Source organism: Leptonychotes weddellii, chromosome 3, assembly GCF_054177405.1.
Source record: "Leptonychotes weddellii isolate Sample4059 chromosome 3, ASM5417740v2, whole genome shotgun sequence".
NCBI lineage: Eukaryota > Metazoa > Chordata > Mammalia > Carnivora > Phocidae > Leptonychotes > Leptonychotes weddellii.
The window spans coordinates 51,442,345-51,465,771 of record NC_138371.1 but is presented as its reverse complement, the minus strand read 5'-3'; the positions used below and the strand labels follow the sequence as shown (position 1 = coordinate 51,465,771).

At 41.0% G+C, this 23,427-nt stretch overlaps 1 protein-coding gene across 1 annotated transcript; it reads right to left on the bottom strand.

Annotated features, from left to right (window-relative positions):
* Positions 1-3,672: 3,672 nt before the first annotated feature.
* On the bottom strand, positions 3,673-5,226 carry LOC102734192 (tubulin alpha-1 chain-like). The gene is given in 4 exon segments (XM_081815524.1): positions 3,673-4,253; positions 4,255-4,493; positions 4,496-4,623; positions 4,626-5,226. Coding segments are annotated over 4 exon segments (1,305 nt in total). The 5' UTR covers positions 5,098-5,226; the 3' UTR covers positions 3,673-3,787.
* Positions 5,227-23,427: the final 18,201 nt, after the last annotated feature.

Here is a 23,427-nt window from a genome sequence, read left to right as displayed (position 1 = left end):
TGTGGTTTTAAAATAGTCCCAGGTGACCAGTTTGCCTTCTAGGCCGGAGTAACTCTTTTGCAGAATGAATAATATTTTCTTAAGCACTCTTAAGTTCTCATTCACAGCCTATTTTAAAAATGATTTAATGAATAAAAATATGCTGTTTATAAGTCCCCAAGTGCATATTTTTTAGAATGGCTAAAAGAGTCGCTTTGTTTACACACATTTAATACAATGGCCAAGTGGGATGTTATTGTGGTCAGGACTCCCTCAAAATGATTTATGGAGAAAAGTGCTATCGGCCCGGTCATCTTTTTTCAGGATCAAATTTGATTTTAACACTTGATTCGCTTGAACTTGCACACTCTCACCCTCACCACCTTTTTCACATGGGGACACTAAGGCTGCAGATATGAAAATAGCTTGCTCCAGCTTAAGCCAAAGGCAGTCAGGTATTAAGGAGCAAAGTTGGGTTATCTGAAAATCTTAGCCAGTAGGCTGCTTATAAATTTAGAGTTGAAACCTCCTTAGTCAGAAGAAGGCTGATAGTCAAGATAAGAGCTGGGCTCTTACCTCGAGATTACAGAAAGGATTTGTCAAGCAAATTAATAATCTACAAAGGCCAGTTTAGTGTACATGCTGTTTTAAGCCTGGGGAAGCAGCCAATCATGTACAATCAGAATGCTTATTGTGAATTGTTTCCCTATGTGTCGATCAAGTCCCTAAGGAACCTCTTATTAGTAGTGTCCTGAAGCTGTGTCAGTTATCGTGTGTGATTTAATACAAGCTTTTTTTTTTCTTTAATTTTATTTCTTTATTTGAGAGAGAGAGAGTGAGCACAAGCAGGCAGAGGAAGAGGGAGAAACAGACTCACTGCCGAGCAGGGAGCCCGATGTGGGGCTCGATGCCAGGACCCTGCGATCATGACCTGAGCCAAAGGCAGTTGCTTAACCACTGAGCCACCCAGGTGTCCCTATCGTGTGTGATTTAAAGAAATAAAATGGCATTGATTTAAAATATTCTCTAATTCAGAGGAGATTGAGTTAGAGAGTGTTGCAGTATCATTGGCCGTCTTTTATGCAGCAAAGTGCTAGCTTTAAGTGTCCTAATTTTTAAAATTAGCTTTATTCATAAATTTGCTGTCATCTAATCTATAGGGGGGTGGGGTTCTGACTGCTTTTATTATTTAAATTTAACAATCATTCTAATTTTAAATATGAAAATGCTTTTGAAAAATCTTTTCCCACCAAGAAAAAAAATTAAGTTTATTGTTTTTGAAGCAGTATCTTCATGAGCCACTCCATTAGGGGCAGCACAGCTTGAGACAAAATTTAACTGAAGAGATTATGTCCTTTCAAATTTTTAAGTGATAATATTAACATTTTATTTCCTTTTTAGGTAGACTTCCTAGGAATAATCCATAACCTTGAATACATTTCTAAAAATGTAGCCTTTGTTGTTTTTGTGGTGCTTTAGGAATATCAGGAAGCCTATAATTCTGGTAAAATGAAAGAAAGGACTTAAGTATTTCTCAGTAGAAAAGAGGACCCAATGATATTATACTTTATTATGACGCCCCCAAATGAAAAAGGAAAAAATAACTATGGGTTACATATTTGCACGACTCTGCAAATGCAAAGTCACTATTTGACTTGAGTTGTTTAACAAATCTAGCCCAAATCAGTCCAAGTTAATCAGATACAGACCGCCAAAAACTACACAGAGTGATTTAGGAGGTGCGCTGCACAGGTCAGTCATGAGTGTATCAGAATTCTTTTGAAGAGATAAAGCTTTAAGTTTTTAAGTGTTTAAAGTGGGAAAATTCATCTTTTTTTTTTTTTTTTTGAAATTGGAAAACTGAGGTCAAGCTAGAGTGATACTGTGCATCTTCTCAGCAGAGAATAATATTGAATTGATTTGAGGGTGGGAGTTCTTGATGATTAGTTTTCAAATAAGATGCCATTCTCTGGAATTCTGCATTAAACACAGTTTCATCTTCACCTTGAGAAGTAGTTATTCTCATCCAGCAAAAAGCATTTCCTGTGTGGTGGTAATAACACAATGAAATTTTATCAGGTGCTTCTGTAATGTATAGTCATCAATGAATCTAACAAGGATACATCTTATAAGAAAATCAATACGAGAAAATGCTTATATTGTTGACTGGAGCCAGCATCCAGAAATGAAAAATAGAAAGGAAAATATCACTTTGCATTGGACGGGGTTTCAGTGTATATAATGTGCTGGGACCTTCTCTTCAAAGTTATTAGGTCTCTCATGAAACAACAGGCAGCAAAGGGATGAAAATACTTCAGCCCTTTTTAAATGTCAAAAACAACCTTAAAACCACTATTTCATCTCTAATCTATTGTTTGAATAAAGTGCAGTTTTCTGTCCCACTGAAATGTTTATATGTTTAAGTTGAAATGTGTTGTGAGCCACTGTTTGGAGATACTCATATTTACAAATGGGAAAAACTATTCAAATAGTGAATTGAAAAAAAAATCAATGATGGATTCTCCCAGATAGACCTCTGGAAAACATGGGAAATGAATTTTTTAAACCTCTGAGAACAGGAGATTTTGTATTTATATGTCATCTACCCAGTGTTGTTTCTAAATAGTGGAAAGAATGAACACATGCTTGGGAAAGAACAATTGGTACACATTACAAAAAAAAATACAAAATACTTAAGATTTTGGAGTGTACTTAATGTAATTGAAACTATCTTAAAGCCACTTTTTAATACAATGGCTATATAATTCCATCATAATCCTCTCATTGTTCTTCCTTAAAAAAGTATATTAACTTGAAATTGTAAAACTTGATAGATTGTTTTTAACAGGTGTTGTCATTAAATTTGAAATACGCATTTATTACCATAAATGCATCTGATCCTAGATTATGGACTTATTTTGATACCTTGATTCTACTTATTTTTAATTTTTTTTAGAGAGAGAGAGTGTACACGTGCGTGCAGGGGTGGGAAGGGGGCAGTGGGAGAGGGAGAGAGAGACTCTTAAGCGGGCTCTGTGCCTGGGGCTGGAGACTGGGCTCCATCTCACATCCTGAGATCATGACCAGAGCCGAAGTCAAGAGCCGGTCGCCTACCCAACTGAGCCACTCAGGCGCCCCTGGATTCTCTTATTTTATCCTTTTATTTTTAAAGCTTTTATAAAGGTGTATGTAGATACAACTTTTTAAAAAAGACAAATTCTTTTAAAGGCTTAAAATTAAGAACAGCAGCCCCCGACAGCCTTTCTCTCCTGAGTCTTCTTCAGTGGCAACAAGTTTGAAATCTTCTAACCTATTCTAGTATTTGTGATCACGTTTTTGAATAACAACCTTACACTGTTATTTAAATTTTTCTTTTTGACCTTTAGGTATTAACTATGAGTTTCCTACCTTTAATGATGAGGTTTGGCTTTCACACCGTTCCTCCCTGCAAACACCTTCACTCATTTTGGTTAGATCAATATTCAAAGTCTTGGACTATGTACATCTTTTTCACAGCTAAGTCTATGATGATACCAGTTCCTTTATTGTCTGTTCTGGTTATTCTCCCTAGAATCAATAACTCTCTTTCTCTTTTTCATTTGCTTTCATTTTCTGTTTTGTTCTAGTTTATCCCCAAATCTTGGACAAAGGGGTAAGTTTTCTCTTATGACAATCAAACAAATCAGGTGATCCTTTTCTTTTTTTTTTTCGCTTGAGACACTGATTGTATTTGTAGGGGGTTAGGGAAACAGTGGAATGAGAAATACAAAACTAGGGAGAGACCAGATGTCGCAGATGCCAGGACCCCCTAGAACTCCTTGCTCTCATCCTTGCTGTCCATAGACTCTGTTCCCACTTCTTCATAATCCTTCTCCAGGGCAGCCAGGTCCTCTCGGGCCTCTGAGAACTCCCCTTCCTCCATGCCCTCGCCCACGTACCAGTGCACAAAGGTCCATTTGGCATACATCAGGTCAAACTTGTGGTCGAGGTGGGCCCAGGCCTCGGCGATGGCTGTGGTATTGTTTAGCATGCAGACTGCCCACTGCACCTTGGCCAGGTCGCCCCCAGGCACCACTGTGGGGGGCTGGTGGTTAATGCCAACCTTGAAACCTGTGGGACACCAGTCCATAAACTGGATGGTACGCTTGGTCTTGATAGTGGAAATGGCGGCATTCACATCCTTGGGCAACACTTCTCTGTGGTAGAGCATATAGCAGGCCATGTATTTGCCATGATGGGGGTCACACTTGACCATCTGGTTGGAGGGCTCAAAGTGTGTTGGTGATCTCTGCCACCGACAGCTGCTCATGGTGGGCCTTCTCAGCTGAGACGATGGAGGAGTAGGTCACCAAGGGGAAGTGGATGAGGGGGTAGGGCACCAGGTTCATCTGGAACTCTGTGAGGTCCACATTGAGGGCCCCGTCGAAGCACAGGGAGGCCGTGATGGAGGACACGATCTGGCCGATGAGCCAGTTGAGGTTGGTGTAGGTGGGGCACTTGATGTCCAGATGTCCAGGTTGCGGTGGCAGATGTCATAGATGGCCTTGTTGTCCACCATGAAGGCATAGTCCAAGTGCTCCAGGGTGGTGTGGGTGGTCAGGATGGAGTTGTAGGGTTCCACAACTGCTGTGGATACTTGGGGGTGGAGTAGATGGCAAATGCCAACTTGGACTTCTTGCCATAGTCAACTGAAAGCCGCTCCATCAACAGGGAGGTGAAGTCTGAGCCAGTGCCACCCCCAAAGCTATGGAAGATGAGGAAACCCTGAAGCCCGGTGCACTGGTCTGTCATTTTTCGGATTCGCTCCAGCACAAGATCGATGATCTCCTTCCCCACAGTGTAGAGGCCTTGGGCATAGTAGTTGGCAGCATCTTCCTTGCCAGATATCAGCTGCTCAGGGTGGAGGAGCTGCCTATAAATGCCAGTTCTTACCCCATCTATGACAGCAGGCTCCAGGTCCACAAAGACAGCCCAGGGCACCTGCTTGCCAGCCCTGGTCTCACTGAAGAAGGTGTTGAAGGAGTCATCGCTGCTGCCCAGCGCCTTGTCACTGGGCATGGTGCCATTGGGCTGGATGTTGTGCTCCAAGCAGTAGAGCTCCCAGCAGGCATTGCCCATCTGCACGCCCGCCTGGCCCACATGGATGGAGATACACTAAGGCATGGTTGTTCCAACAGGTGATGTTTGTGGAGGGTCATTGACTGCAGACGCATTACGAGTCTCCAGCAACACCATGAATCCCAGATGGTCCTTTTCTAAGATAACCCCTTCCAGAAGCCCTTTTCACCTTGCTCTTGTTTAGACTGGCTCCTGGCTGATGACCTACAAGCTCCCTTTGCCATTTTTGTGTAGACTCCCTGTGCCTTTTTCTCTCTGTTGGATCCCTTGTTTCCTGGATCCCAAATCTTCCTCTTGTTTTATCTCCCCTTTGGGTAGTAAGCCTCTAGTCTAGTAGCTTCCTAATAAAAATGCAGAGAAAGTACTTTTTTTTTGTTTTTGCATTTCCAAAAATGTTTTTATCCTATCTTTACATTTGATCAATAGTTTGGCTGCAAATAGAATTCTTTTATGCAAGTGATTTCCCCTCAGTACTTTTAGGCATTGTTCCATTGTCTTCTTGTTTCCAATTTTGCCATTATGATTTCCTATACCATCCTTTGTACGTAGCCCTTACACCAGAGTTCCTGGATTTCCTCTTTGTTTCTGGAGTTCTGAAATTTCATGATTATGCATTTTGATATCAGCCTTTTCTTCATTTAACATATTGAGTACTTGAAAAGCCCTCTTCATATGGAACCTTACGTACTTCTCCTCTGAGGGTTCTTTCCCGGTGTTATTTCTTTGATGATTTCCTCCTCACCTCATTCCCTGTTTTTTCTTTGTTAAACTGCTATCATCAGAAGTTGGACTTCCTGAACAGATTACCTAAAATTTTTCATTTTATTTCCTCCACAGTCATATATTTATTTTCTTTATTTGATTTGTGGGAATTTTCCTCAACTGTATCTTCCAACCATTCTACCGCTTTTTGTTTCCATTTCAGTGATCATAATTTGCAAGAATTCTTTACTGTTATTTGACTGTGTCTTTTAAAATAACTTATATTTTTGAGGATCTCTCTTGTTTTTTGATGTCTTCTTCTGCCCCTACATTATTTTCATTTTCTCCAAGTCGGATCCACCCTTTTTTCCTTCCTTCTTTCTTTCCTTCCTTCTCCCTTTTCTGTCTTTCATGTTAGAAGTGTTTCCTAAATTGGGGCCCCTGGGTGGCTCAGATGGTTAAGCATCTGCCTTCGGCTCAGGTCATGATCCCAGGGTCCTGGGATCGAGCCCCGCATCGAGCTCCCTGCTTGGCGGGGAGCCTGCTTCTCCCTCTCCCTCTACTGTTCCCCCTGCTTGTTCTCTCTCACTCTCTCTATCAAATAAATAAATAAAATCTTTAAAAAAAAAAAAAAAGAAGTGTTTCCTAAATGTCTAATGATTTCTGACTGTTCAGTTGTCAGAGTGTCTCTACCATGGGATCTGGAGGCTGTGTTCATGTGTGCATGTGTGCCCAAGTCAGTACCAGATGACCAGTAAGCCTCACTGTTAGGAAGCTTTCATTCTTCCACTGGGGAGTGCCTGAAGCTGCTCACATTCACAGATCTTCTCTAGAGCTTGGTTGGTTTTTCCCAGAGAGGAATCCAGCCTGGGCTCCCAGCATTCTTGGAATTCGGTTGGGGAAGGGTACTATTCTGTATGCAGACTTTCACTTAGTCCTGTTTCCAGTAAGGAAATCCTATGCTTAGCTGTGATTTGTAATCTTGTATTCAAAGTCACTCTGATTCAACTTTTCTAGAGAATAGACCTCTAGAATTCTGCCAGGTTAGGTCTAGGGCACTGTCAAACCATGCTGGCTGGGGAAGGGAATTTGATATATATAACTGCTGTGGAATGTACAGAATTGTATCAGTCCTTCTGTTTTCAGTTCACCTACACGCCTACCTTCAGAGGTATCAAGTGCCTCCAATTCCCATGCCTCTCAGGGTTCTGTGGTGCAAATATATTTGCTCCACTGCTGGCTTTAGTTTCTGTTTTTTGTTTTTTGGTTTTTTTGAGTCTACCTAGACAGTTCTGACTTCTTTACCTGCTTCCCAAGCTTCCATGATTTTATTACTGTCATCTCCTCACCTGGTCTTTTAATCCTTGCGAGTGAATGCTTTTTCAAAAATTATTTAATTACCATTTCAATGGTGATTTGGGAGGGAAAGACGCTAAACCTAACCACGTTTAAATAGAAATGTCTATTTTCTGAACTTTTCGATTGTCCTTCCTACGTTAGACTTGCTTGCTCTTCTTTCTTCTCTGGTTTCCAAAAGAGTTCTCTGAGGCTCAGCCTTATGTCTTCCTTCTCTTTGCTGTTTACTCTGAAGACATCATGAATATAATTGCTCTTAGGCTGCATACCTCAAGCCTATATCTCCAGTCTTGTTTGTCATCTAAACTCATATTTTCATCAAAACTCATAGTTCCATATTTCCATGGCACGGACTAGGACAAAGCAGTTAGGTCCCAGGTGCAGAATTTAGGGAAGCACTCCTTCTCAGGGTTGTGCGACCTGAGACCTAAGAATTCTTAAATTTTGCACCCTCAGCTCCTTGTTATCCGTACCCTATCCCGGCCCTACCACTTGTACATGTGGCCATGTTGGTTATCTCATTGTCACCTCCAACCTATTGATGTCCAATGCCAAGTTCATCAACATCCTATTCACAATCCTTCTCTCTTACCTCATCTATTTCCAGTCTTCATCAATAACACCACCAATCTACCAATCAGATCCAGTCTCTCCTTTACAAACTCCTTTATAGTCTGACTCAATGTTTTATTTATTTTTCCTTCAAAATATAGTTTTCATCTATCCCTCCCAACAGGGATTTTAGCTCTGGAAGCGTTGAACAAAAACTTCCCCTACTCTAAAATTCCTTACTGTTTTCATCACTTCTCTCCTAAAATCTTTGGTGTTTCTTTCCCACCCATTTAAATATAAAGTGCCTACTGTACTTCTACAGTGTTCTATTATCTGACTCCAAGTTCATGAATTCATCTCTCTTTTAAGGTTTAATGCAAGTCATAACTCCGTGGAGTTTTGAGTCACTACTCATTGCTGACTAGTCTGTTTAGTTTCTTCTTTTCTGTTCCTTTAGTCCTCATTGTCAGTTTCACACTGAAACATACACTGACTTTTGGCAGTCCATGCCTCATGGCCATCTCCTACTCCTTGGTCCAAAGCTAAGTTCATCATCTTTCCATTCACAATCTACCTCTCAGCCAAATTCATTTATCTACCCCTGATATTCTCATTTAAAGTTCTATCAATTTTTCCTGTAAAACATATCTCCTGTTTTCATGCCTGCCTCCTCACCTAGATGCTAAGCTCCTGAAAGGCAAGGTGCATGTGTGAACATGGCTTCTTGCAAAGTCTAAGCAAAGAGAAGGCCTTCAAATTTTCCTTGATAAGTAAGAAAAGCTCCTCTAATATTTTACACAATAGCTCTCCATGAGAACAGAGGACTAACTTATCTTTCTCTTAAAAGAATGCCATTTCAAAAGAAAAGGATATTGCAGGGTTATCCCAATCCAATATCAGAAATATCATTAAGTATATATTTTAAAATATTTGTGTAATTAGGTAAAGTGTTTTAAACTGAGTGTTGAAATTGTCTGAAAAGCCTAAAGTATAGTCATTCAAAATATATTTATGGTTACTATGATTTATGAAGCTAGAGCTTTACATAAAAGTCCATATAATGTAAGAGAGCAAGAAACTTTCTAAACACCACCAAACACAGCCCTCTAAAATGCACTGACTCCAGTAAGGTCTCTACAGACCATCTCTACTTCGCAGCTTCTCTCCTTGATAAATACCTATGGTTTCATCACTAAAAACAGAGATTTGAAAGCAAAGAAAAGGCAAGCAATAATTGTAATGATTCTGTGATAAATTTTTCAGCCTTTCCAGAATATTTCACCTGGTATCTTATTCAATTATTTCAAACTTTCCCCTGCAACAAATTTCTGCAAACTATCAAACTACCAGTTATTTGGGAAATGAGAAATTCAATTAGGAAATGGTAATGGGGTTGAATAGTGCTTCTTTGGGAATATGTGAGGTTTGAATTTAGGACTGAGTCTCAGAGCTTTCTAGCCTTCGTGAGCATTTTATGAGGGCAGAGTGTCCCAGATTGTGGCAGGTTTCCTGGTTGTTCAGGCCTGGAGTCAATACTGCTCCATTCTCCAGTGTTGTCTTACAGTGTTTGTGGTGGTGATCCAGTCACTCATGAGATCCCTGCCTCCATGTTCACTGCGTTCCCAGCACTTCCCCACGGTCAGTAACAGGGATCTGCTACTTGGCCCTAGAGCTGCTCAAAATTCAATGTGCCCATAGACCCAACTGGGATCTTAACACGCAGATACTGATCGGGTGGGTCTGGGCGGGTCTGAGACTGCAGAAGCTCCTAGATGGTTCCAGTGTTGCTCGTCTGAAGAACATACTTTGAGTGGTAAGGATGTAGGAATATTCAGAAGAATTTGTCATGATCTGTGGTGTTATTTTTAAGAGTAAAAGTACCTCAGACATGCCATACTTCCTTATGTTGAACTGTCATGATCTCTTACTGATAATTACAGACCCCTGATTTTGTACTTTATTTCCATCTCCTAGCATCCCAGTGAGTACATTGTTCTCACATCGGAGAAGGAGGTAGTGCAGACAAGCATGTTTTCCTTGAACTCACTGGGTCAGTGCTGATTAGACTTCTTGGGAGCCAAGGGAACTATTCACAACCCCTCAGGGTCCTGCTCACTTGGGGATTTGGGATATTTCTAATGCCATCCAGCTCTGAGTAATTGGATCTTTAATTTTAAGAGTGCTGCTCCGAAGTACTTAGCTTTGAAGAATATTCAGGGGTCCCACTACTGGCTGGCAAGGCTGCCTGTGGACTCCAGGACTCTGATTTATGGGGCTTCTCCCTGCCTGTTCAGCAGGGAGTCACTTGCCAGATACTCAAACAGAAATATGACTCTGGGTGATGATAAACATTCTGAGAAGAGGGCATGAAATGTGACTGAGAAAGGAACTGAAAAAGAAAATAACATTTTATTCACTGAGCTACACTTGGCTTCTATCTCTGTGAGATAGGTGGTGAATGTCCTTGCTTTGGGTGGTAGATACAAAAACATGAAGCTCTGGGTTACGAAGGGTAGGCTGAGCAGATTTTCACAGGCTGCTTTTGCCTGGCATTCAGAAGGAATGATTCATTTTAAGATACAGATTAGATGGGGATATCTCTCTTTACAAATGGATTTGTTTAATTTTAGTTAACCTATTTATTTTCCAGGACCATGTTGAGTTGCCATTTGTTTGAGTTGAGAGACATTTGATCTGAACCATTATTTGTCTGTATTTGTCTATTTGAGAGGACTGGCCTCTGTGAAATTTGACATGATAGCTCAGATTAGTTTCTGCAGCTATCTAATCACTGGATTAAGGAGCATTTTTAGATCAGACCAAACAAGGGAGGACTGAACTGATTGAGCATAGTCTTTAATCTCTCGTTCTCAAGTGTGGGTTCTAGACCAGCAGCATCAGTATACCTTGGAGCCAAGTTGAAATGCAAATTCTTAAGCTCCACTCCAGACCTACTCAATCAGGAATCTACGTGTTTATCCCCCCTGAGATCCAGCTGCATTTTTATTATGTATTTACCTCAACTATTTATAGAAGTGTATAAAGTAAAAAGTGAAAGATCTCCCCAATCCCCAGCTTAACTCTCCCGAGTGCCTCATCCTTTGTAAAAATAGCTGGGTTTATTTAACTGTTAATTTTGAAATAATTATAGATTCATAGCAAATTGCATAGAGAAATGTACAGGGAGGTCGTATGTACCCTTCACCTAGTTTCTGCCAATGCTAATGTCTTGTATTACCAGAGTACAATGTCAAAACCAGGAAATTGACATTGGTCGATCTACAGAGCTTATTCAGTTTTATATAAACTTGTGTGTGTGTGTGTGTGCTGGCAACTTTATCACATGCATAGATTCTAGTAACCATCATCACAATCAAGGTACAGAAATGTTCCATTGTTACAGGGTCTCTTGTGTTATCTCTTTGTAGCTACACCCGCTTCCTCCCCCTCCACTCCCATCCTTAACCGCTGGCAACCGTTACTCTGTTCATCTCTATAATTTTGTTATTTCAATTTTCTTTGTTATTTGTAAGTTTATATTTGTTATATAAATGAAATCTCATACTTTGGGGATTTTTTAAAAACTTAATATAATACTCTGAGATTCATTCAAGTTGTCACATGAATCAACAGTTTCTTCCTGTTTAGTGGCTAAGTAGTATTCCATGGTAAGGATGTCCCATAGTTGGCTTAACCATTCACTCATGGAAGAACATCTGGGTAGTTTCCAATTTTTGACTAATATGAATAATGCTGTTATAAACATCTTGTACACGTTTTTGTGTGAACACAAGTTTTTATTTCTCTGGGCTAAATGCCCAAGAATATATTTACTGGGTCATATTGTAGTTGCATATTTAGTTTAAGTAAAAAACCTGTGAAACTGTTTTCCAGGGTGGTCATATCATTTTATACTTACAACAGCAATGTATGAGACCGATCTAGTTTCTGGCTGTTGCTTTTAATTTTATCCATTTATTCTGAAAGGTATGTAGTGATATCTTATTGTAGTTTTAATTTGCATTTTCCTAATAGTGAATTATTTTGAACATCTTTCCATGTGCTTACATGTCATCCATGTATTTTTTTGGTGAAATGTTGGTTCATATCTTTTCCTATTTTCTTGTTGGGTTGTTTGATTTTTACAATTGAGTTTTGAGAGTCTTTCAGATATATGATTCATAAATATTTTCTCCCAGTCTGTAGCTTATCACTTATCTTCTTAACAGGATCTTTTGCAGAGAAAAATTTTAAAGTTGTGATGAAGTGTAATTTATCAACTTTCCCTTTTATGGATTGTGGTCTTGAGGCCAAGTCTAGGTCCTCTTCTCTTAACTCTGGGTCCCAAAGATTTCCTCTTATGTTTTTCCTAAAAGTTTTATAATTTTTCATTTAAGATTGTGATCCTTTCTGAGTTAATTATGTTGAATAAGAGCAGTAGCAGAGGACATCTTTACCTTGTTCCCAATCCTATGGAGAAGGCATCCAGTCTCTCACCATCAAGTGTGATGTTAACTGTAGGAATTTTGTAGATGCTCTTATCAAGGTGAAAAAGTTCTCCTCTATTCCGAGATTACTGAGTGTTTATCTTGAATGAGTGTTGAATTTGGTCAAATGCTTTTCCTTCATCAATTAATATGATATGATTTTTCATCGTTAGCCTGTTGATTTGTTTGTAGGGTTTTTTGTTTTTGTTGTTGTTGTTGTTGTTGCTGTTTGTCTGATTGCCTTATTAGGCTAATACTTACCTCAGAATGAGTTGTTCCCTCCTCTTCTTTTCTCTGAAAAAGAGTGTGTAAAATTCATTTTAATTCTTTGTTAAGTGTCTGGTAGAATTCTCCAGTGAAACTATCCAAGCCCAGGACATTTTTTGGAAGGACTTCTAAATTATGAGTTTAATTTCTTTAATGGTTATAGGACTATTCAGATTATCTATTTCATCTTGGTTAATTGTTGGTGGTTTGTGATTTTCTAGTATGATTGGTACATTTCTTCTAAGTTATCAAATTTATGAGTGTAAAGTTGTTTGTAGTACCCCCTTATTATCATTATAATGACTGTAGCATCTGTATTAAAGTATATGTCATTCCTGGTATTAGTGATTTCTGTCTACTGTCTGTCTTTATCAGTCTTGCTAGAAGTTTATCAACTTTTTTGCTTTAAAAAAAAAAGTTTTTTTAGTTGTTCTCTATTATTTTATTTTCAATTTCATTGATTTCTTCTCTTTATTATTTGCTTCCTTCTCTTTCCTTTGGGTTCATTTTGACCTTTTCCTGTTTCTTGAGGCAATAACTTAGTTTATTGGTTTGAGATTTTTCTCTTTTCTAATATAAACATATTTCTTTCTCAGTACTGCTTTAGTTGCACCCCACAAATTTATTATGTTGTATTTTCACCTTCAATTTAATTCTATGAATTTTTAAAATTTCTTTTGAGATTTTCTCTTTTACTCGTGGATTATTTGGAAGTGTGTTGTTTTATTTCCAAGTGTTTTGAGATTTACCTGTTATCTCTCTGTTATCAATTTCTAGTTTGATTCCATTATGGTCAGAGAACATACATGTATGATTGCAATTCTTTTAAATTTGTTGAAATTTGTTTTATGAGCCAGCATATGGTCTACCTTTGTATATGTTCCATGGCAACTTGAAAAGAATGTGTATTCTGTTCTTGTTGGGTGGAGTTCTATAGATATCATTTAGATCCTGTTGGTTAATGGTGTTCTTCAGTTCTATATCTTTGCTGATTTTCTATCTAGCAGTTCTATTAATTGCTGAGAGGAGTGGTGAAGTTCCCAGCTGTAATTATGGCAATCTGTGTTTGAACAAGCCTTCCAGATGGTTCTGATCATGCTGAAGTTTGGGAACAAGTACCTTTAACTCTTTGTGAGTTTCAACTTCATGAAAGAAATCACCTTGAATGTAGAGAAAATGTGAGTTCTTTCATAGAGTTGAAACTCCCTAGCTCTGACCCTTTCTTCCACTCCATCTTCCTGACCATCACCAGGTATATTTTCCAAAAGAAAATTCCAATCATATCACTTCCAGGGAAACCTTCAATGATTCTTTACTGCCCTTGAGTTAAGCCTACTATTTTAGCTTGAGTGGTATTGCCTCCTTGCAAGCACTTAATGTTCACTGCTTTGTTTCTCTGAAATTAAACATTTCTAAAAAAGTTAAAAGAGTTTCCCCTTTTTAAAATCTAAAAGTGAAATATTTTTCAATGAAAGAGAATTCGTTGGAAATTTATAATGCATTTGAAGTGGACTTGAAATGTATTTTAAGTCGTGGTACCATAATAAGATGCATAGAAATATTATCGTCAATATTCATAGTGATTCTAAGTGTGTCTGTCTGTATCCCCTCTTTTCCATTCCTACTGCTATTCTCAAGGGCTGGTTCTAGTGATCTATTCTCTGGATTATTGCAGTGTTTCTCAAGCCTGCCTGGCCATAAAGATAGCCTAGGACACTCACTAAAATGTAGATTTCTTTGCCTCACTCCAGAGCTTCAAAGAATGATCAAGAATCTATATTTTTACCAAACATTCGATTTTATTCTAATGGTCCCAGGCCATTCATTGCCTTTTAATAGTTACAATTTCTTACCTCCCCAGTCTGTGGTTCATCTGTCATGTTACTTAATTATCAATTAAACTGCAAACTACTTTCATAAAAGATTTGTAATTGAGGGGATAGTGTCTCTGAATGCCTGATTTTCTAAATGAAAGGGACCGTCATAGTGGTCTAGTATATTTATTAATCCTAGAATGCTTTAGTATCCTCAATATGAGCATGAAAAATGCTATTACTTTCCCCTACCCAGAATAAAATACTGGATATTATGAGAGCAAAAGAAAAAAAATTTACAGCATAATATAGAAATACAGCAGAACGTAATATGGTACTACCTTATCTGTGTTTTAGGGCAAACTGAAGAACTGATGCAAAATGATTTCAGGAGCTTCTGGGAACGTGATGGACAGAATGCCTCAACACATTTGATGCTTTATAGTATAAAACAGCTAACTACTTGCAAATAGTATGAAGAAAATATATTCCAAAGGTCTTCTAGTGTCTACAAATGTTGACATGCAATTGCCAAGTAGCAACTTTGAGTACCATAAAGCATAATAGCAACGTTACCATCTTAGCTTTTGAGTCTAAAGGGACTTTAGAAAGTATCTCATTTAGAGGTGCCTGGGTGGCTCAGTGGGTTGGGCATCTGACTCTTGGTTTGGGCTCGGGTCATGAGCAGGGAGGCCCACACCCTGAGATCATGGCCTGAGCCAAAGGCAGCCGCTCAACCGACTGAGCCACCTAGGCACCCCGATTTTTTTTTACCAGTGAATTTCGTATGAAACAATGTGCTGGCAGCAATAATAATGTTGTGAACATAAAACTTTTTTGTCGAACATTCCAGAGAAATTCTTGGTTGTCCAGGAGAAGCCATCAGTATATTTCTGAAATCTTGTAGGTTGCTGTGTCACTATTTTTCTGGAAGAATTGTCTCATTGGGGGTTGTGGGTATTTTTTTAATGCATTACTTCGAGTGCTGTTGTCTCTGTAGATAATCAGCAGACAGATTCCCCAAATGAACAATGCCGCATTGAATCCTTAAACTGCTCACCAGGGGCAGGGGCGGGGAGGGGGGGGATTTGTGAAATAGAAGGTGAAGGGCAAAAGTGGCAAACGGAACATGCTCAGGGACCGCTTTCTCCTTCAGACTCAATAATACTCTTGAAGTGGTAGCTTACCATGTTGAAAAGGATGTGAAACTTTCAGAGCAACAGGTCAAATACATGGTGAGGCTTGGGGGATTTGTAAAGGGATACGGACCTTTCTGGGGCCGATTACCAGGTCATCAGTTCGAATACAGCTGTGCTCAGCCATTACTAACATGATTGCACACGAGGGCTCCCTAGGCCAGCTGGGAAGTCTGCTCTTGTTCGCTTGGTAGACAGCTAGGCAGCTGAAACCCCGGCGAGGAGGACCACTGTATCAGCGGGCACTCGGGAAATTTGAACTCTCCAGAACTCCCCCAGTCTGCTGAGCCCTGCTGCCAGCCATCTGCTTTCTTAACACCTCCCCAGGGTTCCCCCATGACGTGTGCTGGGGGAAAGCATGTCCTGGGACTGTGTGAACTGCATCAGTTCTGTCAGCCCAGGGGAAAACTTTTCATGCCTGAATGCAGCTGCCGAGAGTCATGCTGGTGTATGCGGGACTTGGCTTCCGGGTTTGACTCCATGTCTGAAAAAGTCACGTAGCTCTGACTTCCCTCCAGGCCCCTGTCCAACCCCGAAGTGCCAGGATGGACCCCAGGGAGTTACCTCCAGGAGAATCATGGCACAGTCCTTTGATTTGGCTTGGTTGCAATAAAATTTGCAGAAAGGTACGTACCATGCTCACAGAAAGGCCAATTCTATGACAACAGTATTCAAACTGCCCCTGGGACCCAGTACCCAGGACTCAGCTTCCCGTTAAATAAAGAACAGAAAAGTCATCACATTCTGGGGAGTCAGGTTAGGATTCCGCTATTCCAACAAGCCCTGTGTAGAGGCAGGTCGAGGCTGCCTGGTCTGCTTGAGTTAGAAAAACTGACAAGTTGAATGTTACCTTTCTGTGACCTCCCTGCCCTCCACTTACCACCTAGGACCCAGCAGAGATGCTGGGGGCTGACAGGAGGCAGCTGTGGTTGGGTCTGGGGTTCTGCGAACATGGCTTGCAGTCCTGGATCTGCCAAGAATCATCCTGGCTAGTCCCATAATCTCTTAAGAACCTCAGTTTCCCCATCTATAAAAATGAAACATGGCACTAGGAGGGCTTCTGAAGTATGATGTGGTTTCTACAGTGCTATTTTGAAACAGTTTGGATTCCTCAGAAGGCAGCGATTATCAAAATACAAATCACTGGCTGAGGCCACTGATAGTCATTAAAGCACGCAGGTTCACAGTGAATAAATAAAATATGTTCGTTCTGGAGAAAACTGGGGATATGTTTATAGGTTGAGAAAGCAAAAACCGCAATGGCGTTTACGATTGTTTTGTTAAATGTCTGCCTACAACAAAGCCTGCCTGAAAATAGAGTCGCTGCATGAGGAGGAGAAACACGGGGGTGGCTTTTTATATAAATTTTTCCTAACATCTTATTTACTGCATCCATTATTTTTTTCAACAACTAAAAACAGCTTTCCAAACAGCTTTTATCTTTAAATTTACTTTATGGAGGTAATCATGCTGCCTTTAGAAAAACTTTATTAGGCTGCACTTACTACATTATCTAGAAATAATGCATTTATATGCCTATAGATCCAACTTCCCCCCAAACCACACCAAAACAAAAAATATAGATGTCTGGTTTTGTCAGTCCCTATAAATAAAGGAGGCAGAGACAGTAAATATAGAAAGGGAGCATGTTACATTACCATAACACACCAGAAACCCAAGGTGAGGATGAAAGTGCTATTTATCAACCCACCGAGAGCTATGATTCTATGGATTTTCATGTCTTCGGCGTTACTGAGTTTAGATAATTCCAGACTTTGATTCTTTATCTTAGAACTTCATTTTCGGAAGCATTTTAGTAAAACTGAGAAATAGACTCTAGAAGGTAGAAGCATGATGGGGAACAAAGATAAATGAGTGGATCATGTGGACTATCTACACTCCAAATAGCGACAGAAGGTGGAGAAAGGTTCAGATTCAAAGGGAATCCTAAGTGTCAAGACACTCATCATTTCCACATCCATTTGCAGCCCTTAGTCCTGGCAACACCACTAGATTTCTGTCTAGTATCTTTCCAAAAATGCCATTCCAGGTCAGGAATTCATTTGTCTTATTTTAAACTACAAATTTATTGCAAATAAAACAGAAGTCTGAATGACGATATTTACATTAATTGTATTTCTTTCACCTTAAAGGAGTATTCTTCTCACTCTCTATTTCTGATTTTTTCTTATGCATGCATGCATGTATTTACTATTAGGTATCTATCTTTGTAGAAAACATAATCATGGCTTCCTAACATTAAAGTGAACCAGAGTATTATTGAATATGAAGAACATAGCTTTCCTTCCTTCCTTCCTTCTCTCATTTTAGTTCAAAAGCTTTCAAAAAGCAGTCTGTGTTTCTAAGGTTAATGGGAGACAGAATTATGACTACCATCTACTGAAACCTACCCTATTCTAGGTGCTATGTGCTTTATTTATTTTTTTTTAAAGATTTTATTTATTTATTTGACAGAGAGAGAGACACAGTGAGAGAGGAAACACAAGCAGGGGGAGTGGGAGAGGGAGAAGCAGGCTTCCCGCCGAGCAGGGAGCCCGATGCGGGGCTCGATCCCAAAATACCGAAGGCAGACACTTAACAAACTGAGCCACCCAGGCGCCCCTCCTGTGTGCTTTAAATGCTTCATCTCGTTACCCCTCATGCCAGCCTCTGAGGTTGGTACTATTCTCCCAGGTGTACAGATGAGGTGACTTGCTCAAGGTCATAGAGCTGGGAGTCAAGCGACACCTGAAATGGGTAGCAAGGTGGAGATTTTATATTCCACAGTTTAAAGGAAAAGTAGCTTCTTTATTTAAGAAAAATCTTGTATTTTAGAAACTTAAGAAAGATCTTGTATTGCTCTTGAGACACTACTCAGCTGCTACTGGAAAAAAAATCTTTTTGTCAATTAAGGGGAGCTTGAAAGAGAACGAGTTAGACTGGAAAAGACTGCTTGAAATGAGAAGAGACAAAGCCACCTCAGCACATCAAACTTCCACATAATAAAGAACGTTCTAGTTCCTGCGCATTTGAGTCCTAGTGTACCAGTGCTGACTTGGGTACCTGGGCAATCCTGGGTGTACACTGTGGGCAAGACTTCCTGGGAGAAGGAGTCCCTCCTGTTCTCCATGTGCCCCTACTCAAACTCCCAACCAAGTGGGAGCCTCCAAAGCCCCCCTGTGCTTCTTACTTGCAGAGCCCAGCCCCCTTCTAATCACTTCTTCTGCAGCTGTCTTCCCAGCTGGGTTGGAGGCTCCAGGAGTGCTGGGACGGTGTCTCTCCTTCACCATCCAACACCCTGCCTGCAGGACCTGAGACGCAGCAGCAAACAGAGGGGAGGCCAGAGGCCGTGGGCCTTGGTTAACCGCCTCCACTTCTCTTCCAACTCTGAACACCAGCCTTACACTCACGCTCCATCCTCTTCCACCCTACCATAGCTAGTCCTTTGCCTCCTCCTTGGGGCCATTTGACAGGGAATTCTGGGGTCTTGGGAAGCTGGAGCATGGCTTAGAGAGGGGGGAATGTCTAGAACAAGCTCTGTAGGTTTCGAGGCCCAGGGTAGGGGTAGTGGTTTAATTGCCAACACTTAAGAAACACAGTTGAATGAACGATTAACGATGAATATGCTGAAGCAAAGCCACAGAGAGATAGCATTAAGCTGACCTCTTGGGGGCTCTGAACAGCAAGAGGCCCTACAGTAGGTTTCCCTGGAGGGGAGTGATGGTAGACCCTGTGGCTTGTGGAACTCTTGCTGTTATTTTTCATTATGTTCCTATAACCTTTAAGGGCATTCGTTGCCAAGACATTTCCGTCTACCTGGGTGTCTAATAAAGAGATAATCACAGGCCTTCTCAGGAATGACTGAAACCAATGGAAAGTGGACACCCCGAGAAATAACTGGGACATTCAGGTTTTCTCCTTCTTTGTCACCAGTAGTTTCTAGATCCCTGTGGCACTTCTAGCTCATTCCCGACAGCATATATAAAGTACAGATTATAAGTGAAATTGCAAGCTGGGTAAATTCCTGCCTGAGTCATGTTTACCCATTGGGGTCTATGGGATAGAGGCCAATTAAACAAATATAATACCCAAACCAAATTTTGCCAGAAAAAAAAAAAACCAAATCATCTCTCTTACAACTAGACCAATACTGTCTGCAGTTTTGACGGTAACATTCCGGGACGGGGTGAAAACGGGGAGTGCGGAAACAATGTTCATGAAGCAGTAGAGAAGGGCGTAGAGATGAACCACGGCTCCATTTGTTCCCCTTGATTCTTTTATCTTAAGAACACAAGAATGATTCTGAGAGACTCAGAATGCACCTGACCTATAGGAGAAAAGCAAAAAGGGAATGTATATTCAGTAGGCAGGAACTCCATTAAAAAAAGAATTGACAATTACTTTAGAAGTCAGGAAGCCAATTTTAAAATCAATACATTGCTTGAGAAGGATAACATGATGTAATGTCAAAGTAGGAAGCATTATCAAACCTACATTTACTTTGCATCGGTCCTTAAGTAGCCCTGGTCAGTGCCGAAACATTGACGAAAAGGGGATTCAGAAAGCGGAGTAACAACTGACCCAAATCTTTACACTGACTAACCAAACATTACGATACCACACAGAGCCAAAAATTGGGTTTGAACTGCATTTATACTTATGTTTGCTTCGTTTTAACCTCACTGTAAGAGAACATCTCCATCCAGACCCCACCCCCATCCCTAGAATAAACAGGGTAACTACAAACAGGAACCACCACAGAACTGGGTCCCCTGCGTCTCACTCAGATTTTTGGTGGCATTGCAAAACACAATCTGAATGCTATTAAAGGGGAAGTGGAAAACAAAGGAAGATTTAAAGTAAATTACATGAAACGAATTGTCATCATCTCTGCTTTAGTTCGTGAGAAATTCAATGTCACCACAGATATACGTCACTGAAGAATAATTTCAGCTTATTCAGCTGAAGGGGCAGAAATATATTGGGTTTGTGGGAGAATTAACTGTAATTTGCAGGATCCTTATCATGTTTGAGGAGGTGCTCAGTAAAGTAACAGCCGACGGCTGCAATGGAATCACGAGGGCACCAAGTCTCTTGTTTTCAATGTTTGGTAGAAAGCCTTTTCCCATTCGTTTTAAATTACTAAGAAAAGCAAACATTTTGGTAAATGCTTCAGAGAGATTTATAGGTGACCCTAAATGCAATCTACTTGGTGACTGACTCAATTTTAATTCCTTTGGTTCTTGGTTGCAGAAAGGCCAACGTTGTTACCACTTGCCTGGTCAAAGGTTACACTTCCTGCCTTCCATCAACCTGGCTGGGACATCTGAGTGTTTTTAGATACTAGTCAGGTCACCTTCCAAGGGGAATCACTCACGCTAGCCATCTGATTAAGGGGCCTCTGTAATGAATCCTGCTACCAGGTATGCAATTAGCCAGGCTCTAGCTTTCCTGGTTTAGTGAAATGGGTGTTAGAGGCCCATCTGTGTAAGACCTCGGTAAGCTAAGGCATCCGGGAGCCGGGACGTCAAATCGCCATCCTTCCCACTTTAAATTTAAATTTTAATTACATTTTAATGACACTGTGTGTGGGGGGGGTACCTGTGTGTGTCCGTGTGTGTGTGTGTGTGTGTGTGTGTGCATGTGCATATAATACAAAGTTTTTGTGCCCATGTCGCAGGGAGTTAGGAGACCCAGAGTGCCACTTTGGGTCATTGCTTCTCTGAGGAGTTTTCCACACACACAGCTTTAATCATGCACTTGCAGTTCACCATGAATGCCCTCGGCCGTGTTGGGGGCACACTTTCCCTGAGGTCTCTAATAACGGAGGAAGCTTGACTGAGTGCTCACGAGAGCCCAGCACTGCCTTAAGGTCTTTATTTGCTGAAGACTGGTAATTATTCTTTCTCATACATGAAGAAACAGAGGTGCCAAGAAGGCATGTGTCTAAGCTAGGGAGAGCCTGAGCCCAAATCTGGACCCAGGCAGCCTAGAACTGTGCATGTAGCCACATTCCAGATGCACAAAATTGGGCCAGAGTCAAATGGTGAAGTCCTGAAAAGTCATTCTGGGAGTTCCCAAATCCTCTTTCTGCCTCTTTGCCAGAAGCGGCAACCTCTCCTGGCACCTCCAACATTAACATGCTGCGCTCTAGCCACCACTCCAACTCAGAGCAGAGATCTGCCAGCTTAAACTCAGGACCATCTCCTAAACTCACACTGTGCACTGATGTGGTACCTCTCATAGGTGTTCACTTGTTAGGCTGGCCAATCCGGCTCCTATCTCCCGGCTTCGGTAATTAGCTCAGGAATGGGCCCATGACCCATACTAGTCTCCAAAAAAAGTCTGGTTTCTTTGAAGTGAAGAGAAAGGAGGCTGATTTTTCATGATGGACTTGAACCTTGGGGGGCAGGAGCAGCTGGACCATGATGGACCTCATGGAGCCTGAGAAGGGAATCAACAATGGAAGGAGAGCAGAGCCTGCCCAAGAGCCAGAGCGGGTTGGGTCCTGGAGGCATCTTCAAGCTCCAGCCCAGCTGGGTCTGACACAGGTTATACCCTGGACTTCTCAGCTGGGACCCATTTAATTCCCTTTCTGCTCAAGTAGTTTGCACTGGGCTTTCTGACACTTGCCTCTTTCTGCTTCTGGACAATTTTTAAATTCTAATTAGAAAGTAAATTCATTTTATTTTCATCTGATGAAAATAAAAATGTCGTCCAGTGGCAGAGAGAATCCAGTGACCTTTCAAAGAAGCAAAGGGTGGGGTGGGTGCTATGGCAGAACAGGTTGAGAAGCCAGGGAATTAGTGTTGAAAAGTTACAACACTGGCATTTATTTTCCCATTTAATGTCCCCAGTGATCTTGCAAAGAAGGTAGCATTATCTTCAGTTCACAGATGGGGAGACCGAGGCACGGGGAGGGTAGATAATGTCACCCATTTCACACTGTTTGTAAGTGGCCGATCTCGCCTTCAAACCCAGACCCTTCTGGCTCTGAAGCCCACAGCTGACCTCCCATCGCTCCGGGTTGTACCACAAAGTGCTGTGTAAAGTGAGGGCATGGGGCCTGAAATTGTCCAGGGTACCCCAGGTTTGATGTGCCCTGGACATCTTCAAAGCACTCAACACATTGTGTCATTTGCTGAGTCCAGTGGATAAGGCGGTGGATGTTACCTCCAGATCTTAGAGGTGGTCTGCTGCCCTTACGGCAGACAGGATTTGGGTAAATGCTTTGGTTGTGGAGAAGGAGGAAAGATGGGCATGAAAATGTGATGTATTCGAAGCATTCATTTGCTGTGGCCAGAAAGGACACAGAAGAGACTCTGTGGGCTCAGCATGGTTTGTTTGTTTGTTGGCCTGGGATGAGTCTGACATGCCACTGTTGCCATGGTAATGAGTGAGTAGAGCGCTTTGGTACATTGAGGAAGGAAAAGAAAAACGATAGTGAGGCAAATATTTGTTGAACAACATTTTAAATGTACTGTGAGTACAGTTATGTACTAGGTGCTTTTAAGAACATCAAATGAAAGGGAAAGTTACCGAGGAAGCCAAGATACACAAAACCATGGAGCAATTAAATAGCAGCACATGAACAAGAGAATATAGAAATTCATGTATGCATATGTTCAGAGTATGTCACAGATGACAGACCTGAGTTCAATGGGGCTGACCAAAAGCAGCTTTTTGGATCTCTCTCTCTGTTTTTTTTTTAAAGATTCATCTATTCACTTGAGAGGGAGAAAGAGGGAGAGAGAGAAGGAGCAGATAGAGAGGAAGAGAGAGAATCCCTAAACAGACTCCGCGCTAAGTGCAGAGCCCGACCTGGGGGCTCAGTTCCACCACCCCGATCACTACCCGAGCCAAAACCAAGAGTTGGATGCTCAACTGAATGAACCACCCAGCCGCCCCAGCTTTTTGGATCTCTTAAATTTTGAGCTAAGTTTCTAAGAATTAACC